General features: G+C 43.1%; 1 protein-coding gene across 2 annotated transcripts; it reads left to right on the top strand.

Moving 5' to 3' along the window:
* The first annotated feature begins 205 nt into the window (after positions 1–205).
* On the top strand, positions 206–24,338 carry hip1rb (huntingtin interacting protein 1 related b). 2 transcript variants are annotated; one of them, XM_035166426.2, is made up of 32 exons: positions 206–581; positions 9,393–9,456; positions 10,094–10,236; positions 10,864–10,920; positions 11,073–11,153; positions 11,871–11,947; positions 12,159–12,220; positions 13,532–13,672; positions 13,838–13,895; positions 14,313–14,388; positions 15,064–15,231; positions 15,343–15,398; positions 15,489–15,561; positions 16,216–16,399; positions 16,498–16,586; positions 16,676–16,792; positions 16,881–16,982; positions 17,166–17,360; positions 17,706–17,853; positions 18,057–18,143; positions 18,260–18,367; positions 18,499–18,635; positions 18,864–18,974; positions 19,066–19,124; positions 19,532–19,562; positions 19,729–19,791; positions 19,923–20,023; positions 20,895–21,000; positions 21,215–21,338; positions 21,431–21,492; positions 22,849–23,079; positions 23,172–24,338. In XM_035166426.2, the coding sequence occupies exons 1-32, from the start codon at positions 489–491 to the stop codon at positions 23,178–23,180; spliced, it is 3,213 nt and encodes a 1,070-aa protein (XP_035022317.1). In that variant the 5' UTR covers positions 206–488; the 3' UTR covers positions 23,181–24,338. The 2 variants fall into 2 exon arrangements, with proteins under 2 accessions (XP_035022317.1, XP_035022318.1); XM_035166427.2 differs by lacking the exon at positions 206–581 and adding an exon at positions 5,812–5,871.
* Positions 24,339–24,379: the final 41 nt, after the last annotated feature.

Here is a 24,379-nt window from a genome sequence, read left to right as displayed (position 1 = left end):
AAAATAATCCTCGTGGGTTTTGATCTCAGTGAAATGACTCAAATCAGGAAACAATCATGATTCAAAAAACGCTTCACCCCTCATCACCTGAGCTGTGAACAACAACCGGACATTAGTGTGTGTGTGGGGGGGTGTGATCAGCGGCAGAGGACATGATGATGATGAGGATGATGAGGATGATGATGATGATGATGATTGTCTCCACCTTGGGGGAGGATCCGTCTACGTAACACGGAGCAAACACGCTCCGCCGCTCGCTGCGTCTTTTTCCTCCTTCCACCGCGGCGCATCTCCGGCCACGAAACCCGGGGAGACACCGAGACATGTCCGTGACGCACCGGGACACAGCCCGGAGCCCAGAGAGGAGACGACACCGCTGATCGCCGCGTCTCATCCGGACATTTTTGTATCTGTTTTCAAGGAGATTATTGTGTTTGCTGCTGCTTCTTCTAATTCTTCTTCTCCTCCTCGCGGGGGAAAGTGAGAGGATGAACAGCATAAGGCAGGTGCCCACCCGGGTGAAGAGCCGGCGGACCGAGGCCAACCTCGGAGCGGAGAGGGAGCATTTTGACAAGCAGCAGGTAAAGACGTCCAAAGGAAATGTGATGGTACAATAATAAGTGGAGGTCGGTGGGTTGGCTGCGCTTCCTTCAGGCCTGAAGATGTGGCTCAGTGCACTTCACTGCACAGGCCACGTTCCCAACTTCAAACCCTGGATTTAATGATTAACCAACCGGGGAATTGCATGTCTTGGAAATGTCTTTTGAGTTGCACTGCTGCAATTTGATCTGTCCACACATGTCCAGCAGAGACACGAGGCTTCAGACACTGTGTGTTTGACATGTGTTCACCCCCCACCCCCAAAAAAATGTTTGTATCATCATCATTTATTCATTATCTCATTATCCAGCAGGAATCTGAAGACATTGTTTCACCGCAGAAACCTTTTTAATTCATTTATTCCCCCACTTCATTGTCCCAGACCTGCCTCCCCCCAGTGAGCAGCACACAGTGAAAGCCTCGGTCACTTCTGAGGGATTTAGTTTCATCATTTCATCCTCAGTGTTGAGGAGTTTTAACAAGGTAGTTTTATTTGTGAAGCACATATCACACTGTGCTGTACAGGGACATTTAACAACAACAACACAGAGACAACATTGAATTGAAAAAGAGTTTAAAACATTTCCCCAGCCTAATTAAGTAGACTAGAAATATTAGAATAAAAGAGGTAACGCGATTAACAGTGGTAGAAAGGATCAAATCTGTATAAGATCATTTGTCGGAGTAAATTAATAGAAATGAAATTGATAGAAATGTGTAAAATAAGAATAGGATAAAATCCAATGATGGTATGACCTTAGGTTTTGTCAAATAGTTAAAGGGCATTTGTGAATATAATCATAGATTTTAAAAACGTGTAATGTATAGACCATCAGGCAGTTGGTTTCAGTGCTGTGCTGCATTAGTGACTAAATGCCGCTTCTCCTTGTTGAGCAAGAGCACTGGATGTACAGTCTCCTGCTGTCGTGCTGATCTCGTCCTTCTTGTTTGACCACCCCTCCTCCCAAACGCACGTTCCTCTCTCTTGTTTTCGAACACCCTCCCTGTAGGATCTCCTACTCAGGAAACATGGAGGGGAAAACAGGAATTAAACCTCCCTTGTGGATTTGTGCGTTAGAAATGTGTTTCGGTGTCTTTTGAGTTCAGCTGAAGGAATGAAGATTCTTCTCTTTCTTCAGACAACAACAGGTGCTTTGTGGCTTCTGGCTCTTGCGTCACTCGTATGCATAGCAAGCATTCATCAGTGTTGGTGGTGCTCCTCATATGTATAGTAGAGATGTTCCCATTCCATTTTTCCCTCCCAAATGCTGATTCCAATACCTGGATTCCAATACTGATCAGATAAAGCAGAAAATGGCAGTCAGTAGAGTGCCTATCTCCACCAGGGCCCAACAGTCCCTGCATCAAACTGCACACACTCCTAGATATCAGTTCTCTAAATAATCTTCATCAAGATCCATTAATTATTCCCTGGGAAAGTAGTAAAAATGACAAGATGGCCTGTATCCCTATGTTAGCGAAAGTGAAAGCTAATTTCTGGATCCGCCCCGTTTTCCTTTTAGTCCTCCTTGGCTTATGTCCCATACTTCCAGCAAGTTTTGTGGAAATCCTGTCAGCAATTTCTTAACGGGGAGAAAACATTAACCTCCTTGGCGGAGATAACAAATTCCAGTATTCAGTAAATCAAACCTGAAACAATTGGAAGTGGCATATATTCATTTATCAGATAGAGCAGCGAGGAACTGGATAATGATTTATGTTGAATCTGGACCTTGAAAAAAAAAAAGACCTTTCTCACAATGTTAAGAAAGGTGGAAAAATAAAATCCTGGCACTGACCACTGATCCGGATGCTGACCAAGATTTAATGGATTTTTCCCTGACACATCACATCCTTCCACCAAGTTTGGCTGATATCAGTGTTTGTGTATTCTTGCTCACAAACAAACAAACAAACAAACATAAACCAATCAACAAACAGACAGGGCTTAAAAAACACAGAGAAATAAAGAGAATAGACAGAATTATGCCACAGAACTGAAAAAGGACATAAATAAATAGATCTTCAACAATTAAATAACTAGAAACTTGAGTCTTGCCTTACGTTACACGTCGCTGTTTTACTTGTGGGACTTTCCAGTGTAAAATATTGCCAATTTGCTGAGCTTTTAGCTAGCTGTGGCTAACGCTACACGCCTGGAAATCACGACTCCTTCGCTGCTCTAAGATTTCGGATGTGCTTTTTTGGAGCGACGAAGAGGAAGTGATGTCCAGGAGAAGAAAATTGCAGTTTTATCTGGATGAAACTAATGGACTTTAAAGAAGGGGTATTGTATAGGCACAAAGACTCACATTTTCTGCTGTATCGGAGCATCTCTACTGTATGGTACACAAGGTCATGTGGAAGCTGCTGTCTCCAGTGGAGCACACGCCCCTGCAGTCTGACTGGGGAAACACTGGAGACAGAAGCAGGTGGAGTTAACTGCACACGCTGTGGAGCCTCTGGGTGCTCAGACCTAAAGCTCTTTCAGTATGTTGTTATCTCAAATGGGCTGAGCTCTTTCCTGTGCAGGGCGTGCATCACTCTCCCAGTGGTTTATTTGCTTTCCCAGCACGTGAGGTGGAGCCGCTGTCCTCTGCCACCTTCCCCCTCACAAAACAGCCAGAATGAAGTATTTGTAATATTGCTGGTTTTATTTATTTCACACGCCCTGATCTCCCTTGTTTACTGATACCTTTTGACTAGTTTTGATGTTGTTCTGAGTAGTTGCCTGACTAATCAAAGCTGTGTGCAAAGAGCAAGTTTAAAACTCACAACAGCAGAATAGAGTTAAACTAGTCAGCTTGTCTTCCTTGAACTGGTGTTTCCTGTTAATTTGCCTTGACTGAAGGATGCAGGATGTCAGAGGGAACACGTCAGCTGACTGGATGCACTGGCACGACATGCAAATTAATTGGTTGGTGGAAGGAGGAATCCAAAACTGCTGATTGGCAAATTTTCTTTTATTCATTTATTTTAGGAGAAACTAATGAATGAATCTATACCACTTCCTCATCAGTGTTTTACTACAACTCGTTCTGTGGCTGTGCAGACTCAGCTGTTGTGTTCAGGAGGAGATCTGTACATGTCTCTATGGAAATGATGTTTGAGTTTCTCAGTTTTGCTGATTCATCCACCGACCACATTGGCTGAAACTCCTCCACTATCACTCTCTCCTGAGCTCTGCCTTCTTTATGTTGACCTCGGTACCAAGGTGAAATGTCTCACACAGTGGTGTGTGTGTGTGTGTGTGTGTGTGTGTGTGTGTGTGTGTGTGTGTGTGTGTGTGTGTGTGTGTGTGTGTGTGTGTGTGTGTGTGTGTGTGTGTGTGTGTGTGTGTGTGTGTGTGTGTGTGTGTGTGTGTGTGTGTGTGTGTGTGTGTGTGTGTAATGTAGTGTACTGTACTGTTTGCTTTCCCTAACTGTTGCCTGAGTGAGTGCCCATGAGAGTGGGAAGGGGGATGGTGGGAGTATATGAGAGGGTAAACACCGAGTGGGAGTCAGTTTCACGCTTTTTCATAAAAAGCCCGTAAGTGTTGTGTTGGGTTTAGCCCTTGTTTTAGTGGAATTTTATTTTACTTTACCGTTAAAATGTTTCTACTGAAAGAAATCTGCAGTCCTGTTTTTTTCTCGTCTAAAAACCGAACTTCAACTACACTTTGTTTTACAGTCGAGCATTAAGAGCAGTAATCACACAAAGTGCTCATGTAACGCTCCGGCTAAACATGAGATGCAGATGACATCCTTGTACTTTCACTGACAATATGCCCGTGTTTAAATCCTAAACACAATGTATCAATCCATATAGTGTTTATTTGCTATGATGTGTATGTCTTGTGCTTATATTTTGTTAAACAGCTCACGAACACCATGCTAGTGTCCAGTTATCTCAGCCAGCTGCAGCAAACTGCCTGTTAACAAACAATTTGTCTTTTGTTGACATATTTAATTGGATGCTGTAGATATATAATTTGATTAGACTAAAACTGAGTCATGAGACACGATCTCTGTCTGTGCAGCCATTCATGATTCATTCATTCTTTAAAGTGATGCATTCACACTACCTTTGTTAAAACCTTTTCATTATATTTCAAAATATTCTCCTGTCCCTTCAGCTCTCAGAACAAAATATACATCCTATTTAGTGTGAGTGTATGTTTTGGATGAGAGCTGCTGGTGTTTCATTCATGTGTCAGTTTTAATTTTTGGCATTAAGAGATGAGAGAGCAGGGAATTCCTTTGCAGAACATCATATGAACACAGGGAGTGGTTTCTGGGCTGAGAGAGGGAACTTCAGATACATGTTTTATTTGTGTTTATGTGCACAACTACCTCATGTGCAGTTTCTTGTGTGCTCGGACCATTGAGAATTTGGGTAAGTTTAAATTATTTCCTGTGTTGATGTGGGAGAGAGAGCGTGCTGGTTTAATCAGTCAGGCCCCAAGAGTCAACATGGGAGGAGAGGAGAGCAGCTGCCCAACATGGAGTTATTATAAAAACTAAAATAACCCTTCAAAGCCTTTTATTCTGGGGAAGGATTTTAAATTGGAAAAAAATGCTTTTGCACACGTCATAAACTCTCTGGAGTCAGTGTTAAGGATAGTTCACAGTTCACTTTGAATTTTTCTTTTGCTGCCTCCACCAAGGAGGTTATGTCTTTCCGTTTATTTGTTTGTCAGTTAGCAGAATTAACCAAAAACTACTTAACAGATTTTCATGAAGTGGGGCGTGACCCGGGGAGGGCCCAGTGAACTTTGGTGCTGATCTGGGGTTTGGCATTTTTCAACATTTTCTCAGAGAATAATTAATGGATCTTGATGGGAAACAACCCAGATATACAGTATTTAGGGGACTGATGGCTGATCCACATAAAAATCAGGATCTAGTGAATTTAAAAGTTGTCTCATGAGGGGACTGTTGGGCCTTGGTGGAGTTCTGAGCTCTACTGTGGGTCTTTCTTAGTTGAGTCTGTGACACTGTTGTCACCAGTGTTGTGCTTAGTGTTACCTGTAACTAACCTGAGCAGATTTGAGCTGTGTTAAAGTCTGTGTGTGTGTGTGTCTGACCTTGTAAGTCAGATCTCCTGCAGCAGCAGACTGTTGAATTAAGCTGATAAGGACGTGCATTAAGTGCTCCTGCCTCGGGGCATTATGTCCAGTGAGAAGCCGCTCAGGTGCGGCGCTGATGCTTTGACTTCATTAACCTCACGCACGCTTCGCACACCACCATGTCCAAGCACATGGACACGCTGCTGAAGGGCCGAGATGACAAGGTAAGCAGATACAACTCAAGGTTGGAGCTAGAAGTGCAGCTCGAGAGAGTGTGTGTGTGTGTGTGTGTGTGTCTGTGTGTGGTTATGATAATGCTAGCTGGCAGTAGACCTTATGGCAGGCCTTGTGTGTGGGGGGGGATTAGTCAAGGCTTTCCCTCGCTCTCACTTCTCCCTGCTGGTCAGGGGGATTTACTGGCGAGTTGTCGGGCAGACGCACACAGTCAACGGGGTCAGCATGTCAGCAGCTCTCGGACGCAATTGCTTCGTTGGTAAATGGTTTGGATTTCACCTGACTTTCTTTTGGACCGGGCCGTGAAGGAGCCGGTATCTGTGTGTTACCGTGTGACCTGTGTGTCGGCTGACATCAGGCCTGATAGTGAGACTTAGTGTTGGGTGGAAATTGGAGACGCTGCAGTAGTTTGAGCTGCAATGACTGTCTATTAATTGATTAGTATATCAGCACATTTACATTTTTAGGTGAGAAATCTAATAATTTCTCCGATTCCAGCATCTTAAATTTAAAACACTGCTACTTTTAGATAAAACGTTTGAGGACGCGTCTTGAGCTCCAGGATTTTGTGATGAACATTTCTCACAGTGTTCTGATGTGTGATTGACCAAATGATTAATTTAAAAAGTAATGACCTTACCTTTGCCTTTTTATTTATTTGTTTTTTTATTAATAATCATTAGGGTTAAGGTTATGTGAAGCACTTTGTAACCTTGTTTAGAAAAGTTCTATACAAATAAATTCATTATTATAATTAGTGATATAATCAATATGGACAATAATTATCTCTTTCAAAGCTACTAAGCATTGCTAGCCTGATCCCGTTGGAGCCAGTGCCCATTACATTCCTCGCGGCCTCGAGCAAGGGCATGTGAGGGAATGTACGCTGAAGTGCTCCGTTGAGTGGCGCTGAATTCAACGACTGTTTTCTAAAATCCTGCAGTACAGTTACAGCCACGCAGCACATGCTTGTTCTGACACTAAGCTGTTAGTAGTATTTGGTCACGTGTCACCTCTCCTGTCTGTGGCTTTCGACTGACAGCCACTCTGAATGTACCAGGAGAGTCTCCCTGCAGCCTCGCTGCTCAGCAGCCATCTGTTGAGGCCTCTGTGCCAGGCTCTGTTGCCAGAGCACGGCCCCCGTCCAATTCAATCTTCTACCCCAGCTGTCGGCCTTCCTCCCCAAACAAACCCACCATTGTCGCTTGGGCACCCCATGCTAGCCCACCGCACTTGCCCCTGTGTAAACGAGGGACTAGTGGTTCATTTGCGTTAGAAGCAGGCGGTGGAGGGTGGAGGTGTGTGGGAGGGGTCTCCTACTAACCAGGGTATCTCTCTCTCACTCTCTCTCTCACTCTCTCACTCTGAACGCCAGTTTCCACCCACAGTAGCCCCTCTGTGCTTTGCTGTGTGGCCATGTATGTTTTACTGTGTGCCTGCGTGTGTGTGTGTGTGTGTGTGTTTGTTAAAGAGGCTTTTATAGGGTTTTGTGGGATCAGGGGCCTCTGCCACTGATATGTGATCATGTTTGAAACCCAGATTGGATTTCTAAACCTTTTGTTTAAGAGTAAGACCAAAGAACCTCTGTGTTAAGGTGGTGCATTCATCTTCTGCTACATGTTGATGATGAGGTGCTGGACAATATGGATATATCCATAATTACCACCACAATTATTTTAAAGAAAATTGGATTTGAACACTTCTTTATTGGCAGAGAATGATAGACAGCAAAGCATTTTACAAATCTGCTTGCACAATGTATCAGCAAAATATCGAGATATGTTGGAATGTTTTTGCAATAATTGTCACAAACCTATCTACATATCAGACTGTGGTAAAAGAGGCTGAGATTGAAGTTGTCGCTGCTTTAATGCTTGAGCTGGATGTTGGATTATTCTCTTACATAATACTGTGATGGTGAAGCTGATTGCTAGCATCATACAGATATTACAGTCCTCAACACACGTGTCAAAAGGACACAGGGCATGCCATTAAAAAAGCACAAGATGTATAGTTTGTGTGACACATGCATTTTGTGATTATTAGAATAATCAGATGTATTTACTCTCAGGAAGCTGCATCAGGTTTTTCCTAACAAAAACTAGCAGGTCTGGTTGATTTGACAGATAGCCGCAGAACAAGGTTTTTGTCTCGTCCAGCGTCGATGACTTTTTCAGGGCACTTCGCTCACACACAACACAACAGTACAAAGTTGTGAATGAAGGCGAGGACACAACACACCTCCTGAATGAAGCTATGTATGGATGTGTTGTCACAGTAGTCCGGGGTAATCCCACTGCCACAGTTTTGATCATTATGTAATTGTCATGCATGAGTGGATGGTTTTAATCTCTCTTGTAGAATCCCAGAAGGAAACATCATGTTTGTTTTTATTCAGGGACGCTCCCACAATCCTCGGCTGTGAGTCGGCCTCAAATGACAACAGGACTTTTAGATCCAAATCAAATTTTTAAAAGACAGGAAGAAGGGAAAGAGAAATGATACATACCTGAATTATTTTAATTTGAGTAGCTCAAATTTACATTTTTCCAACACCCAAAAAACCTTTTTTTCCCTGAGTGGAACTAATATTCTTTAAAGACGTGGTATCAGATCGAGTCAGCTGTAGTGGAGGCCTTTCTAATGCAGGTATCAGAACATGTCTGTATTTGTTGTTGCTTAATAGTGTCTCAGGATTTATGGCAATCAAATGAATCTGCACATTAGATTCAATAAAACATCAGTAGAATCTGATGTTTTAAACCCATAGAGAAAGTGACAAAATGCTGTCAACACCCCAGCTGAGGTTTTGCTTCCTCAGGCTCTGAGCCCTTATTGTGTTGGTACAGTTGGAGGATGACCATGATGAGAACACTTGAGTGTAATATTACAAGCAGTTATTGTGTTGCTTAGTGGCAATGCTTTACCGTGGCCAAGATCCATTGCAGTAGGTTGATCCAACCTCTATGTGTGTTTCTTTGTCTCTCCCTCCTTGTTCCTTTTCAGCCACACTTGTTTTTCCTGCTGGTCAGGTTGGAGAGTGGCTCGCCGTGTGTCCTGTGGTTCTGGTGATACTCACTCTGCAGGCTCATCATCTGTAGGACAATTAGAGATGTTAACTTAATCCGGGGTTTGTCTTCTTTGACCTGAGCTCTTGTATAAACAATAAAATAATTAAAAGGTAAATACATTTATTTTTCTGTGGTCACCTTTGTCTCTGTCAAACTAAACTCAGGATGACACTCAAATTCAAAAGATCCAGCAGCTAGTTGATCCTGAATGCAACCATACGGTGAAAGCCGAGAGTCCATCTGCAACAGTGAATGTGTTGCACAGATTCTTTCCTGTCTTTGCAGTGCAGCCTGCTCTCATTTGTTGGACTCCTGCTCTTTATTTATGTATTTCTCGTTACGTCTATTGTGAGGCCTGATGGTTGTGTGCGTGGGTGGAGAAGCAAACCGCCCAAGATCTAAGATTAACTCCTGTCCTCTCCTTCTTTTTTTTTTTCCAGCTGAGCAGCATCAGCAAAGCCATCAACTCCGCGGAGACGCCTGTGAAGGAGAAACATGCACGACGTATCCTTACAAAGAAACTGTTACAAATTCAGTTAGATACATTTCCTTTTTGATCACAGTATTAGGTTTAATGAGGAGAATGATACACTGACATTAAACTGAAAATAAATAATCCTGGATATAATATAAACTCATGTATATAATTCATGTCACATCCATAGTTGGTATTCTATAACAGGTGAAATAGCCGTCATAAATACTTGAGGTGTCTTTGTCTAGTTACATGTTAAAATACAGAGCGTCATAGAACACCATAGATAAAGATTCAGATGTATAGTGAAATATCGAGAGAAAACATGTTCTCAAGAGAGAACATACAGGACTCATGAAGATAATATCTCGCCCCCTGTGTGATAGTTTAAAGGTTCAGTGTGTAAGATTTAATGACATCTAGTGGTGAAGTTTCATGTTCCAGCTGAACACCCCTCACCTCACCCTCCCCTTCCAAACATGAAAGAGAACCCGTGGAAGACTTCAGTTGTCATAAAATCTCAAACGGTGTTTACTTTGTCCAGTCTGGGCTACTGTAAAAAACATGGCGGCCTCCGTAGAGAGGACCCTCTCCCGATGTAACTCTAGCGATGTAAAATAACCAGCAGTCCTGTGATAAAAGTTGCTTTCCTTAAAGACTGAACAGGAATCATCCTGGGGACTCACAGGGAGAAGGGAGCCTACACCTTCTGGTCGTACGCTCTGGGCTTCCCTCTGGCCGGCAACTCCATCCTCAGCTGGAAGTTCTGCCACGTGCTACACAAAGTGCTGCGGGACGGCCACCGCAACGTAAGGCCCCCAAGTCCTTTTCCCTTAGTGTCTATGAATTATTCATTCAGATGATATAAGTGAAGAGGTGTTGTGTAACCAAAGGCCAGTTGGTCGGGAATTTGTGAAGTCGTCATAAAGAAGGGGAGATCACTAAGGCACAGACAATTTGAGAGTGCGTTCAAACTGTGGGCTGCATATAAAGATGGATGACATGACAGCTCCCCAAAAGTGAAGCCAAACCGTCTTGATTGCCCCCTGGTGGCTGGCTGCAGTAAAGGCCATAAATCCCACCTCCAAGGACCAAACAATTTCGATTGACAGCTTAGACTGACACATGATTGGTCGAGCGTGTGTATCAGATGGGCCCTGATACCACAGCTCCATCACCTGGAATCTGGCTTCAAATGCATGAGATGTCAGCGCACATATCAGGGATATTTTGGCTTCATTTCTGCATAGTAACAGGAAGTTGAGACGCAGCGTCCATTTAAAAACAAAAGTACAGTCTTGGTTTAAAACCTTACTGTTGAAACCCACATGATTTATTCTGTAAATATAATATCTGTTCAAAACACAGGGGTGAATGTGATTTTAACAGAATTTGAGCAATACGAGTGATGCTCATTCAGATGCTCACCTTCACAGGTTCTACAAGACTGCATGAGACATCACAGTTCTCTTGTTGAAGTAGGACAAGTTTGGGTAAGTCACTTTTTTTTTTACATCTTTTAAAAATAATTTCACAAGAATGCAGTTTGTGGATTACTGGATTTCCTGTAAAGCCGAGAGTAAGAGAAAAGAAAAGCTTTAACTTACATTTGTAACTCTCGCTTGTCTGCTCCTGTGGTTTGCAGGGCAACCTCCATGATAAATACGGACAACTGGTGTATATATACTCCAAGCTACTCTGCACAAAACTGGAGTTTCACGTGAAGGTAAAGGGCCTCTTCTGTCATATGTCACACCACACACTGACACTAAAGCTGTTTTCAGACATGAGATCTGGAAAATTGGGTCTGCACATTTTACGGAGTTTGCCCTTCACATATGAAGAACGCAGCAAGAGATTCTTCAGGTCAACAGGACAATTTTAAGAAGTTTCAGCTGAGGGGTTGCGGGTTAGGGTCGGGAATGTTGGAATCAAGACATGATGTATAAGTTATGCCATGGAAATAGCGTGTTTTTGTTTTCGACACAGACGTCTGCCTTTATCACGAAAAGCTCTTGAAATTCGTTGTCTTTCCAAGTTGACATCTTTGTCTACGTTCCCTTTGTGTACGTCACCTCTTTTTCGTCCTGATATATTTGTCTTTCTTTTTCTTTCTTTCAGTTTTGCATTTGTCACGTGTTAGAAACCTCATCAACACACCCTTTCGCTCGCTGTTAATTCTTCTGTGATTCTCCTGCTGCATTCTCACATGGACACATTTTCCAGAAATCGTACTCGCGGGCTGGCAGAAAAGTTTAGGAAAATGTGTGGAGTAACTGACTCGGACATTTGCGTTCTCACATAAAGCCCCTCCTGAAAATGTCAAGAAAAATGTCCAGAGTCTGAAAGCAGCTCTAGATGCATGCAGTGGATATATTCAACTAAATGTTAGGAATTCACTCTGAATGGCACCTGGTACTAAAACATTTTCATCCTGACGCAGCATGCAGATATTCCACCCAACCTAGAGGTCACAGATGAAGTCCTGGAGCGCACTGCAGGGACTGACATTAACAATGTGTGAGTATCCACCTAAGGCAAAAGAAGCTTTATTCATGTCTCTGTTTCGCCTCAAATCATAAGCGCTTCTGCTGCAGCTGCCAATCATACGTACACATAAAATAAAACCGACAACCCATGCTGACGGTTTAATTTTGCAGCATCGCACCATCATTGTTTCTGAGCGGGGTCGCTTCGCTTTCTTACGCTGGTATCAACTTCTCTCCTGCAGATTCCAGCTCACAGTGGAGGTGTTTGATTACATGGATACAGAGCTGAGGCTGGCCGAGACAGGTGAGCGAAGAAAACCCCTCCTCCCACCTTCCACAGAATAGAAACCCGAGCCTCGGTCGAGGGCTGCAACCTGCTGACATTATCTATTTATACACGAGCAAGAAAGTTTTATTGTGAACATGCTGCACATTTCTTTGGTCCAGTTTTAACTCAAGCTCTGCAGTGTTTGACTCCTGCTGTTTGTTTTAACTGATGAGGAAATGCCAGCCATGAGAAGACATAAAGTAGATTTTCCGCCAGTTTAGCTGTGAGGGTGTGCTCCTCCTCCCTGGCCTGCAGGGTGGAGGCGCAGGATCACATGTCGACGCCTTAAACAAATTTTGCGAATTGGGCTGTGAACAAAGTTTGCTTGTAATTCTGCAGAGAGTGTGTGTGCTGTTGGTGCCTCAGCAGTCGGCTTCATGTAACAAGAGAAGCAAGTGGGGAAAACGAATTCTGCAGCAGAAACAGACACAGGCTGCATCCATTCTTCAGTTGTTTTTTTTTCAAACTAAAATGATCCCTGCCCATCCAGACTAAAGTGCAGCCCTGGAGTTTTCAAACTGAAACGGGGCCAGCAGCGTTTACAAACTTCCCCATTTTAGCGGCTCTAAAACTCCAGAGTAGTGTGGACGCCGTAGTGGAGTTGATGCGTTTACAAACGAAGATGTAGCAGTTAGGATGTAACGTCACTCAAAGGCCCTGTTCACACCTGGTGTTAACATCCGTCCTGAGAGATCTCATCACAAGGGGTCAGCACCAAGTTCTTCTGTTCACACCCGGCATTAAGATGAGTCCTGAACGTGTCTCACACACTGCTAAGGAATGTGGCCACACTTGCAGACCAACCTCTGGTTTGAAGGATGGGATCTCATCGAGGACGCATTTGGGGGCTTTCAGACCTGAAGTGCACTGACCACCTGGGATCGGACGGACGTTAATATCAAGTGTAAACAAGGTCAAAGAGTTTGCACCTTATTCAACCAACAGAATTCACAGAACTAGACTAGGAATCATAATGCTCCATGTGCACCTCCTTCACATACATTTCCAAGATAAAAGTACTCAATCAAATATTTGGTCAATGACCTAACTTTTCTTCAGGGATTCTGAACATTCTTATAAGATAAGATCTTTATTAGTTCCACCATTGGGACATTAACAGTGTTACAGCAGCAAAGAAAGTTAATAAATAAGTGACAAAAAATACATACAAAAAAGTATTGAACATGTGTGAAATTGAAATTGTGCGGATGGAAAAAGTTCAGTTAAACCTGGGTGATATATATAATGAGTAATTAATGCCCGTTTCTCTGACTTTTTTCCCCGCAGTGATCCGACAGCTCAACACGTCCATCGCCATCTCCACCCTCACATCAGGCCAGTGTCGCTTGTCTCCGCTCATCCAAGTCATCCAGGACTCTAGTCACCTGTACCACTTCACCGTCAAGCTGCTGTTCAAGCTGCATGCCTGTAAGAAGCGTGATCACCCAGAAAAAATGTCATTCTGAATATGTTTCTGCTTATAAAATCCGTGTAGAAAGTTTATGCATCGTTAAGTAATTCAATATATCGACCGTGATGTTCATTTTCTTTCTGTATGTCTCTGCATTGCTTAAATCGTGTCATGGTTTTCAGGTCTGCCTGCTGATACCCTCCAAGGTCACCGTGAACGTTTCCACGACCAGTTCCACAGGTACGAGGCCTCGGGCTGCGACTGAATGAGTGGCGGTCGAAAAGGGGAACATTTCTCTTGTACTAAAGGAAGTGTGCAACACAATCCTGCCTCGCCCAGTCGTTACAGCACACTGAAACTATGGAAATGTGTCCACCGTGGTGGTGTCGCCATCACAGGCGCGTTTATATCAGAGAGGAGTCTCCAGGGGCGGAGGGAGATGTGGCCATTAGATTCACTTGTTAAAGTACTAATCTCACATTATGTAGATTAACTGTATAACCCAATGCTTCATGTGTATTGTAGAAAAATGATTTGATATTCGGATAAAACATGAATGTTTTAGATATAAAATTTCGAAATATATGAAGAAAGAAATAGTAATGTCACAAAGCGGTATCAACTATCAAGACTGATGTCTTTTCCTTTGTCCTGCAGCCTGAAAACCTTCTTCAACAAAGCCAGAGACATGATGTACTTCAAGAGACTGATCCAGATCCCCAAGCTACCTGATGTAAGAGCACAGGGGGACGGGCAGAGGTGGTGTGACTTCAGTGCTGAGTCACAGCTAAATACTCGCACAAACAGGAGTAACTGGCTTATTATGTACACAGACACTTATGTTAATTTCACTGAAACGTTTTGCAATAATACTGATATGTTTTTTACAACACAATGACAAACGAGTTGGGCCTAGTTCAGACCTGGTATCAACATCCGTCCTGAGAGATCCGCACCTGGCATCACTTCCCTGCTCCATATGCAAATTCTCTCTCTCTCTCTCTCTCTCTCTCTCTCTCTCTCTCTCTCTCTCTCTCTCTCTCTCTCTCTCTCTCTCTCTCTCTCTCTCTCTCTCTCTCTCTCTCTCTCTCTCTCTCTCTCTCTCTCTCTCTCTCTCTCTCTCTCTCTCTCTCTCTCTCTCTCTCTCTCTCTCTCTCTCTCTCTCTCTCTCTCTCTCTCTCTCTCTCTCTCTCTCTCTCTCTTGAAATTATTATGTGTTGATATTTTGATCACAAACAAATTGGCCACGAGAAGCATAAAAATGCGGGTCAGAGGAAGCAGGGTTGTGTCCCAGGACGCACTCGTATTGACCACCGACCTCTTGTGATTGGATCTTTCAGGACAGTCTGTGTGAGCGGCGTCTTGGCGGTTGAACAAATGTCTACTTCTTTTTCCTTCTCACCCTCAGTCCCCACCAAACTTCCTGCACGCCGCCTCGCTGGCCAAACACGTGAAGCCAGTGGTGGTCATGGCCAACGAGGAAGAACCGGAGCAACAAGATGACGACGATGACGACCCAGAGCCGCTCATCGAGGTCAGCGAGGTCTCCACACCCATCCTACAGGCACAGCCGCAGGTATGTCGCCACTGTCACAGGTGCACTCATACAAGTAAAGTCCCCTCATGTTCTTTTAGCTTTTTGTTATGTTTCATTCATTTGTCTTTCCTTATTCATTTTTTCTCCCAGCAACTTGACATATTCGATCAGACATTTGGACCTGCCAATGGAGGCTTTGACGAAAGGTGAGCCAGGATGTTTTTCACTGTGACCTGTGGTTGTAAGATGGATTTGATCGTTCAGCTCTCAGTGACACTGGGTTTTCTGTCCAACAGGGATCTGCAGATCGAAAGTCTTAAGCGTGACCTGGAGTTGTTGAGAGCAGAGCTGGAGAGGGTGAGAGCAGAGGTAAGGACCTGTGGGACTGAACAATCTTTTGATCAGGGGTCGGACTATTTACTGTGTGTATGTGACATTACGAGGCATTATCTGTGTGCAAAGGAATCTGGGTCATGTGTTGGGTGGATGCAAATACTGCTCCTGCCGTGTGGAATGTGACAAGTACCCTGTGAACGAGAGATGAGGGCGTCCATTGACGTCACGGATACAATTCCTGCTTGTAACTTTTTCTTTTCGCATTAGTTAGTTTTTCTTTTGCATATCATCCCTTCTCTTTCTGTTGTGACCATGTTGTTTGTTATTGTTAAAGCACACCTAAAGTAAAAAGAGAGGAGAAAATTTAATTGTCATATCATGGTCATTATGGGAAGGGTTGGTATTTTTGCCTCACAGCCAGACTGTTCTGGTTCAACCAATTTTGCCGGGATCTTTCTGTGTAGAGTTTGCATGTTCTCCCTGTGTCTGGTTTTATCCACGTACTCCGGCTTCCTTCCACAGTCCAAAGACATGTTGAGTGGGGTTAGGAGAATTGGAACCTTTAAATTATCCATAGGTGTGAATGTGAGAGCGATTCAAGGTTTATTAATGAACTAAAACTGGATTTGCACTGACACCGGCAGGTTTTTCTCCTAAAGTGCAGACCTATCCTCTCTGCTCCCGTAGGCTCAGCGCTACATCACACAGCTCAAGTCCCAAATCAACAGTTTGGAGGCAGAGCTGGAAGAACAGCGTGCTCAGAAACAACATGCTCTCGTTGAAAATGAGCAGCTGCGCATGGAGCTGGAGGCCACGCGTCGCAGAAACGCAGAACACGAGGGCTTGCAGACCACCTTCATTGAGGCAGACAGTAAGATACATTTTTAGCAACTCTTGCACAAACTCGGGGACAAGATCATGGACAAGTCAGTGAGATCACACTGTCACGTGTCTTGTGTGTGTGTGCAGAGAAAGCACAGGCCACTGAGCAGCGGTACAACAAGCTGAAGGAGAAGCACACAGAGCTGGTTGCCAGTCATGCTGAGCTACTTCGAAAGGTACAGACTGCAAACCAGTTCAGAGATATTGGTAACTTCAATGTCTGTGTGTGTGTGTGGTAACAGTAAATGTATTGATGTGCCGTCAGAGTGCAGACACTGTGAGGATGCTGTCAGCGACCCAGCAGACCCAGGAGGAGGTGGAGAGGACCAAACACCAGCTGTCGTTTGAGATCGATCGGATAAAACAGGATTCTGACATGAAGGTTGGTGGCGCGCTGCTTTGCTTGTGAAAACGTGGATGTCTTGGGTCGTGGGTGTTTTGCGATCGATGCTGTTTCACTGTCGCTGCAGCTGGAAGAGCAGAAGTTTGAGGTGGAGAAGCTGAGGAGGGACCTGGAGGAGAAGATGGCAGAAGCGATGCGCATCAAGGCGACCCTGCAGAGCAGCGAGATGGTGAGTGCGGCGCACCTCATAGCAGCAACGGCCTTGATGTTCAGCGAATTCACCATCATTTAGTTTCCACAGTTATCATCAGTGTGTTTGGAGGCTCGAGGCATGTTGCACATTTCCGCACGGTCACTCGCAGCCATCTGCCTCTTCTGGCTTCCCTCAGCGCTCCCTCTCTTTTTTTGTCAGACATCAGAGCACATGAACAGCTCAATGACAGCCCTGCAGGCGGAGAAGGAGCGTCTGATGCGATCTGTGAGTGAGAAGGAGGCGGAGCTGTCTTCTCTGCGGCAGGCTGCGCAGGTGCAGCAGTCATCACTTCAGCAGGAGCGAGAGAGGAGCAGCAGGGAGCTGGGAGATCTGCAGGGCAAACTGCAGGAGAAGGTCAGTCGGGACTCATTCGTAACAGTGCGCACAAAACGGGGTCGGAAAGATGGACGAACTCTGACGCATGCGTACAAACAGTTTGGAGCTGGGAAAGTTAAAAGCATCAGTGTTATTTGTGCTTGTGAGACATAAGTGTCCTTCAGTTGTAAATTATATAAGTCACCTTAAAGCAAATAATGCTCAGATACCATAAAATAGCTTTATAGAGCTGCAGCTCAAACAAGACAGATGATACGTTCAATAGATGGAATATATATATTTTTTTTGTATAGTTCTCTTATCATGTAGATAAACATGTATGTATGTTGTGTTTCTTGTGTGTTCATGTGTGTACGGATGCAGTCGAGTCAGGAGGAGCAGCTGAAGCAGAAGCTTCTGGAGGAGCAGTTTGCTCTGCTGCAGGGAACCATCACAGAGGCTGAGAACATCATCCAGGATGCTGTTGATAAGTTGGATGATCCTCTCCACATCCGCTGCACCAGCTCTCCAGGTCCGACACTTTGTCCTGTTATATCACAACACACTGTATATAAGCAGGTTAACAACAGAAATGTGAATATTGTGAGAATTAAACAAGTTAAAAGCAATTATCGTAGCTGTTTGATCATATACAGTATAACTTTCTGTTCTGGAGACTTAAACAAACCTTTTTTTTTTTTTTTCTTCAATCCTCTGTTTGTCCACCAAACACAGATTATCTCATAAGTCGGGCCGAAGCCACACTGGGCTCCATCGACAAAGTGAAAAAGGGCCACGCAGGTTATCTGAGTAACATGGGCGGTAAGATTTCTCTGTTTGTGATTTGACTTGTTCCTGCTGAAGCCATGACTCTGTGTGGTTGGTTTGCTGTGTCTGTTGATGTGGCTGGTTTCTTATTGTATGTTCTCATTAACCAGATGCTGGAGCGCTGCTGAGGGCTCTGACCCAGTTCTCCCACCTGACGGCAGACACGATCGTTAACGGCAGCGCCACCGCACACATGGCACCCACCGACCACGCAGACCGTAAGACTCTCTACATCCACGTATAGAGTGACATGTATTGTGTTTAAATTCAACTCTGCAGAAGCAACGTCAATACTGACTTTTAATAACCAGGAGCCAGTCATTGATCTCTGCTCTTTCACCCCCTGCAGGCCTGACTGAGAACTGCAGAGGCTGTGCCACTGAGAGTCTGCAGTACTTGAAGGAACTGAAGTCCAAGACCACCCTCCCGAGGGCAGACCCAGCCGCCATCCGCATCATTATACAGAAGATCTTAAATCTGGGCCAGGTGAGAAGAAAACCCCTCTTTCTGTCTATATCTCCAGTCTGTCTTTAGGGAATTTCTTCAAATTTTCACTTTGCCTCAAAGAGGATCTGAGTGTGAAAATAAGATGTTCACAGACTGAAATTACACCTGCAGATCTGTAATTCTAATCATCAGTTATATTCAGAGTCATTTCCAGTATCATTCCCTTTCTTATAATGACTCATCATTTTTCTCACTTGTCATGTACAGGAGCTGCGGCCAAAAGGCATGGACGTTCGTCAGGATGAGCTGGGAGATCTGGTCGATAAAGAAATGGCTGCAACATCAGCAGCTATTGAGGAGGCGGTCCGTAGGATTGATGTAAGTATTTTAAATCTTAGTTTAACATGTATCATACTGATATTATCTGTAATGAACAGATATTAAATATGTCGCATGGTTTTGTCTTTAGGAAATGATGAATCAGGCTCGAAAGGACACATCAGGAGTTAAGCTGGAGGTCAATGAAAGGTTTGTTCTTCTTAACTTCTAACAAGACGCATCATCCATGAAGCTTTACATTTGAGATGAGACATGAACTCTGTAAAATGTCCAGGAAAATGGGTCAGGACCTTTTCTGAAGTTTGCCTTTTTAAATGTGAAGAACCCAGCTTGAGATTGTCTGGATCAGATGTGTCACAACAGGAAAATGTCTCCAACATGGGTAGAGCGTGCAGGATGTGATGTAGAGATTCTGCTGCGAAGATCACATGATTTTGTTTACAGCACATTTACTGGCAGGAAAAGTTCCATAAAATGTCCTGAGCAGCAGACTCGTACATTTGTGTTCTCACAGTCCGGATAATTTCAGGGAATGTCTGAGAGCAGCAAATTCAATCAACTGTAAACATTAAATCTCACTTTCACTCTTTTTACAGAATTCTCTTCAGCTGCACAGACCTGATGAAGGTACAGTAGTTTGACATCTTTACACTAGTAGTATGTTGCAGACTTACACATCTCACTAAACCCTCCATACTGTGCAGCACATCCATTTTTATTTCATGTCCTAATGAACATTTGTTTTTTAGTTTTGTGTTCTTGTTCTTTAATTGTGTATCCCTCTCCCCCTCAGGCCATCCGCATGCTAATCATAGCATCAACAGATTTGCAGAAGGAGATTGTTGAGGGTGGGAGGGTGAGTCACACTGTTCCAACTCTGATTCCACAACGGACAGCTTTTCTTTTCTTTTGTTTCTGAAATCCTAGTGAGCTGCTCTGTGTGGTTCAGAGAGACCGTTAACACTTCTGATGTTTGTACTTGCTCAGGGCGCAGCCAGCATCAAGGAGTTCTACGCCAGAAACTCTCGCTGGACTGAGGGACTCATCTCTGCTGCCAAGGCTGTGGGATGGGGTGCCACAGAGATGGTGTAGGTTCTCATTTATACATCCCAGTTTATATTCATATATATTTAAATGTAGTTTGTAGTTTTTTGTTTTTTTTTAGGACCACCAACTCAATTTGGATACTTGGACTTAACGTATATAACTTGTATATTATATTTTAACGGCTTTATGCTACTAACCCTGTATGGAAGTGATACTTGTGGTCATTGTTGTTCAACCCTTTCAATAACAAATACATACAGAGGATGATTTCCACTGAACTTCTTTTGTTTTCTAGTTTGACAGTCATAACCTAAACAAAATACACAAATAGAAAACAAATCGATACATTACTTCCTCACAAAGGAAGTCTTGCATACAGTACACGTGGCAGTTTTATTTGTGTGACGTTCCAGTGTGAAATATTACCAAATTGATGACATTTTGGCTAACGCCGGCTAACGCTACTGAAAACATTACTCCCCAGTGACAACGCAGCCCAACTTCTGTTTTGAAATGGCAAAGACGTGATTTGCAGGAGAAGGCAATTACAGTTGTATCTGAGTGACACTAATGTACTTTAGATATGAGGTATTGGATCATGCCGATGCCCGACACAACGTTTTCAGCAGTATTACAGGCATTTCACGCTGCTACCAGAACATCACAGAAGCACAAAAGATATTAACCCTGTTTTCCTTGAATAATTCAGTGAAGTAATTCACATCTTAAGAACATTTTTGTTACACAATTTAAGAGGATGCAAGTATTCTTCTTGCTGACTTTTAATTTACTATAATTGCTCCTTGACTTGAAAAGAACTTGATGTTAAAATGTTCTGTGTAGCATCTTTATATGACACATCTATTAGTCTGCAGAGGTGGATTCATGTGGTTTATGTGTCTTTACCCTCAGAGAGTCGGCTGATAAGGTGGTGCTGCACACTGGTAAATACGAGGAGCTGATTGTCTGCTCTCATGAGATCGCTGCGAGCACAGCACAGCTGGTCGCTGCCTCCAAGGTAATGCTCTCATTTCTCAGAGAATCACATTACTCTGTTTTACTGTAGAAACGTACCACGGTGAATTGTTAAAGTGTGACTGTCATTTTTCACATTTCTCTGAGGTGGAAGCACCATTGATAAACATTTCTGTTCCACTGACAGGACAGATGCCGCAGTTTGTTTTGTGTTAACATAAAACTCTCTCTCTCCAATTTGCGCCATCTTCGCTCAGGTCAAGGCGGAGCGCGGCAGTAAGAGGCTGACGGTTCTCCAGCAGGCGTCTCGTCAAGTGAACGAAATGGCAGCTAATGTGGTGGCGTCGACGAGGACGGGCCAGGAGAACCTGGAGGAGAAAGGTGAGTCCATTAGATATGTGCACTAAACCATTACACACACTATGAGCAAGTGTGAGTTTAATAATTGTGTTTTATTCACTTTTCATTTACAGAAACCATGGACTTCTCTGGGTTGTCCCTCATCAAGCTGAGGAAAGAAGAAATGGAGTCACAGGTAAGAGCGTCATATTTTCTAAATAATTAAATTGAATTCAACTCTCAAGACATTTGGTCATATTGTATTTGTGTGACGTATATGTTGAAAGTTCAGGAAGATACATATTTACAGTGTTATGATGAGCTTCATTATCAGCTGTTCAGGTCAAACTGATCACTATAAGCAGAGGATTCAAACATTTTCCAATGAAGATTAATAATAGGAATCTGGATATTTTATAAAGTAATGAGATCAATAACATTGTTATTAACTGATTTAATAATAAAGTAGCATAAACTGCGTTGTGGCCGTTTTCTACTCCAAGTCAGAGTGATCTTAGTGTAGGTGTTACAATCCACTCGCGTAACATACTCTGCTGCTGTTAGAGGGCAGGAACGATTGTTACGCTCTGTACAACACCCAAAATAACTCACTGAGCCACAGTGGTGTGAGGACAGGAAGACATCACATGCCATGCAAGAGTACATGGCACACACACATACACACACTCACAGTGAACTTACTGTATGATAGAAGAGCAGGTTGCAGTGGCATGTGACAGCTTGCAGTGGTAGGCTACAACTTTATGATTCGTTTTTCCCATATGTTGTCATGTATAAAAAGATTTGAAATGAACACTGTAAGTAAGCTCTCTGATTGTACGCACATTTTAAATTTTTTTTGTAGAAATACATTTTTCTCAATCTTTTTTGAACAATCCAAGTAGTCGAGCACTACTGTACAAAGTTTTTTTTAACTTTTTTAGATGTAAGACCTTTTTTTAAGACTATAATGATTAAATTTAAGACTCAGGTCTAGTACAACAGATATGAAGGAATATTGAGATCCCACAATTACTTACACGTCCCCACAACTGGAGATGAGGTGAGGTAGCCGGTGTAGAGAGTAAACATCAAAACGCCATGTTATTTATGAAACTACAGATGGAGACAGTAGGTATCCATAGTCAGTTATCAGTTTATCGTTGGTCTTGTTTGTAGTTTTCTTACAGCGTGCTAATATCTGTAGCGCTAAGAAAGAACTACAACACAGTCATTCAAAACTTCTATTAAAGAAGTAATCCACTGCTGTGCTTCAGGCTCATTTAATACACTTTCAATATAGTTTTCTTCCGTATCTATTGGATTGTTGTCTTTTAGCTGTTGTAACCCCCCCCGATCCAACTGCACACATCGTTAAATGAATGCAATAAAGACCTACCTAAGCCTATTTAAGACTTAGTATGTAATATTTGAACATATTTAAGGCTGTCGTCTGCATTGACATTCTGAAATCAGTTGAATGAACAGAAATAAATGAAGCATCAGTTTTGCCCGTAGATAACCATCTTATTTAATTTTTCCCACTGCTCAGGTGAAGGTACTGGAATTAGAGAGTCAGTTGGGGAACGAGCGGCTGCGTCTGGGCGAGCTGAGGAAGAAGCACTACGATCTGGCGGGAGTTCCTTCGGAGCCGGTTTCCGAGGGGAACGGTGAAACCTCCTCGCTGGCTCATCCTATGTCCATGTCGCCGAAACCCAGTAAACCCACCCTCATGAAGAAACCTATGTTGGCCCAGAAACCCAACATCCTTCCCAAAAATCCAGTAAGAGTTGTTAAGTAAAGTCTGTGTTGTATATGAGACCATCAGTTGAAACTTGTTGGTAACGTTTTAAAATGTTCTTCTGTGTGTTGCAGTTTAAGTAAATGAGCAGAAGACGAGAGCGCTCCACGACCAGATGTTTGGATTGACCAGAGAATGATTGCCTTTTTGTGAACATGTGTCCCTTTAAGTTGCATGCTAACAATCCTCTTCCTCATCCTGCATCTTTACTGTTCATCTTTTTCTTTTAATTTTTGTTTTTGCCAAAAAGGACCTCTGATGTCAGTAAGGAATATGTCTTCTTTACCCTCACTTTTTTTTTTTAATGCGGATGAATACCCCCCCCTGGCAGAACCCTTTTTTAATTTTACTATTTGGCATCAAGAACAAAAAAAGCTTATTATTATACTTTAATGCTGTTTGAAAGTATTTGTTTCTGAAATTTTAGATGATTAAGCACTCCTGCTTTTATAGTACAAACCTTGATAATGACCACAAATCGTTTTATCTTTTATGTCAACAGTTTGTTTTGATCACGCTTTGGAAAACCTTTTTGCACACTGTTTTGGACGTTGGTTACAGAGCACATCACATGTTTATTTCTTATTGTACACTTGTTTGCTATTTATGTTGTGGTGGCAAAGGAAACTGGGGAAACGTGGTGTGTGTGGGTCCACGTTGTTGAAAAGGTGTCACATACCTCCGGCTTTGCCTTCATGATGGACTGTGTTCCTCTTATGTGCAAAACCGCTTTCTCCCTCAGCAGTGCAAGATTGTCTCAGAGGCCTTGATATGTACGGCACTAAATAATGAAACAATACCTGACATGACGGTCTATATAGAAGTGTGTGCGATCTGCACCTGGTGTAAGTTACACTATATCTACACTCGGCAATCTCTTGAAGGTCCTTTTTATTGGCAAAGTACTTGGATATTCTAATAAAACACATAGTTAGACTTGATTCTGGCACAGACACACACACACACACACCAGACGTAGGTGTCCCTAATTATCAAATGCTTATTTTAGGCTGAATATTAGGATTTAGGGTTAGTTAACGAAGGTGTTCGTGTCCACTTTGCCTTTGGGGGCTTTTCTTACAGGGTCTTAAAAATGCATCTGTGTATGTTCTGTCCTTTTCCTCTGTACGAAATGTCTTTATACACTCAGATCTCTTAATATATTTTAGTAAAGATAATGGTGGTTTCTCCATGTAAGAAGTGTAAATGTGACAGGAATGAACAATAAATGATTTAATGTTCCACTGTGTAAATGGATCCTGTTCCCAGCTTATTAAGTTTT

This window comes from Hippoglossus stenolepis, chromosome 9 (assembly GCF_022539355.2).
Source record: "Hippoglossus stenolepis isolate QCI-W04-F060 chromosome 9, HSTE1.2, whole genome shotgun sequence".
NCBI classification, from domain to species: Eukaryota; Metazoa; Chordata; class Actinopteri; order Pleuronectiformes; family Pleuronectidae; genus Hippoglossus; species Hippoglossus stenolepis.
This window is presented reverse-complemented; position numbering and strand designations above follow the sequence as displayed.

Bases quoted from the DNA above. Each gene is read 5' to 3' on its own strand.
- hip1rb (XM_035166426.2), top strand. From the start codon at position 489: ATGAACAGCATAAGGCAGGTGCCCACCCGGGTGAAGAGCCGGCGGACC. The intron at 10,237-10,863 runs GTAAGGCCCCCA...TCACCTTCACAG, and splicing joins TGCGGGACGGCCACCGCAAC to GTTCTACAAGACTGCATGAG. The intron at 19,125-19,531 runs GTTTGTTCTTCT...CTCTTTTTACAG, and splicing joins AAGCTGGAGGTCAATGAAAG to AATTCTCTTCAGCTGCACAG.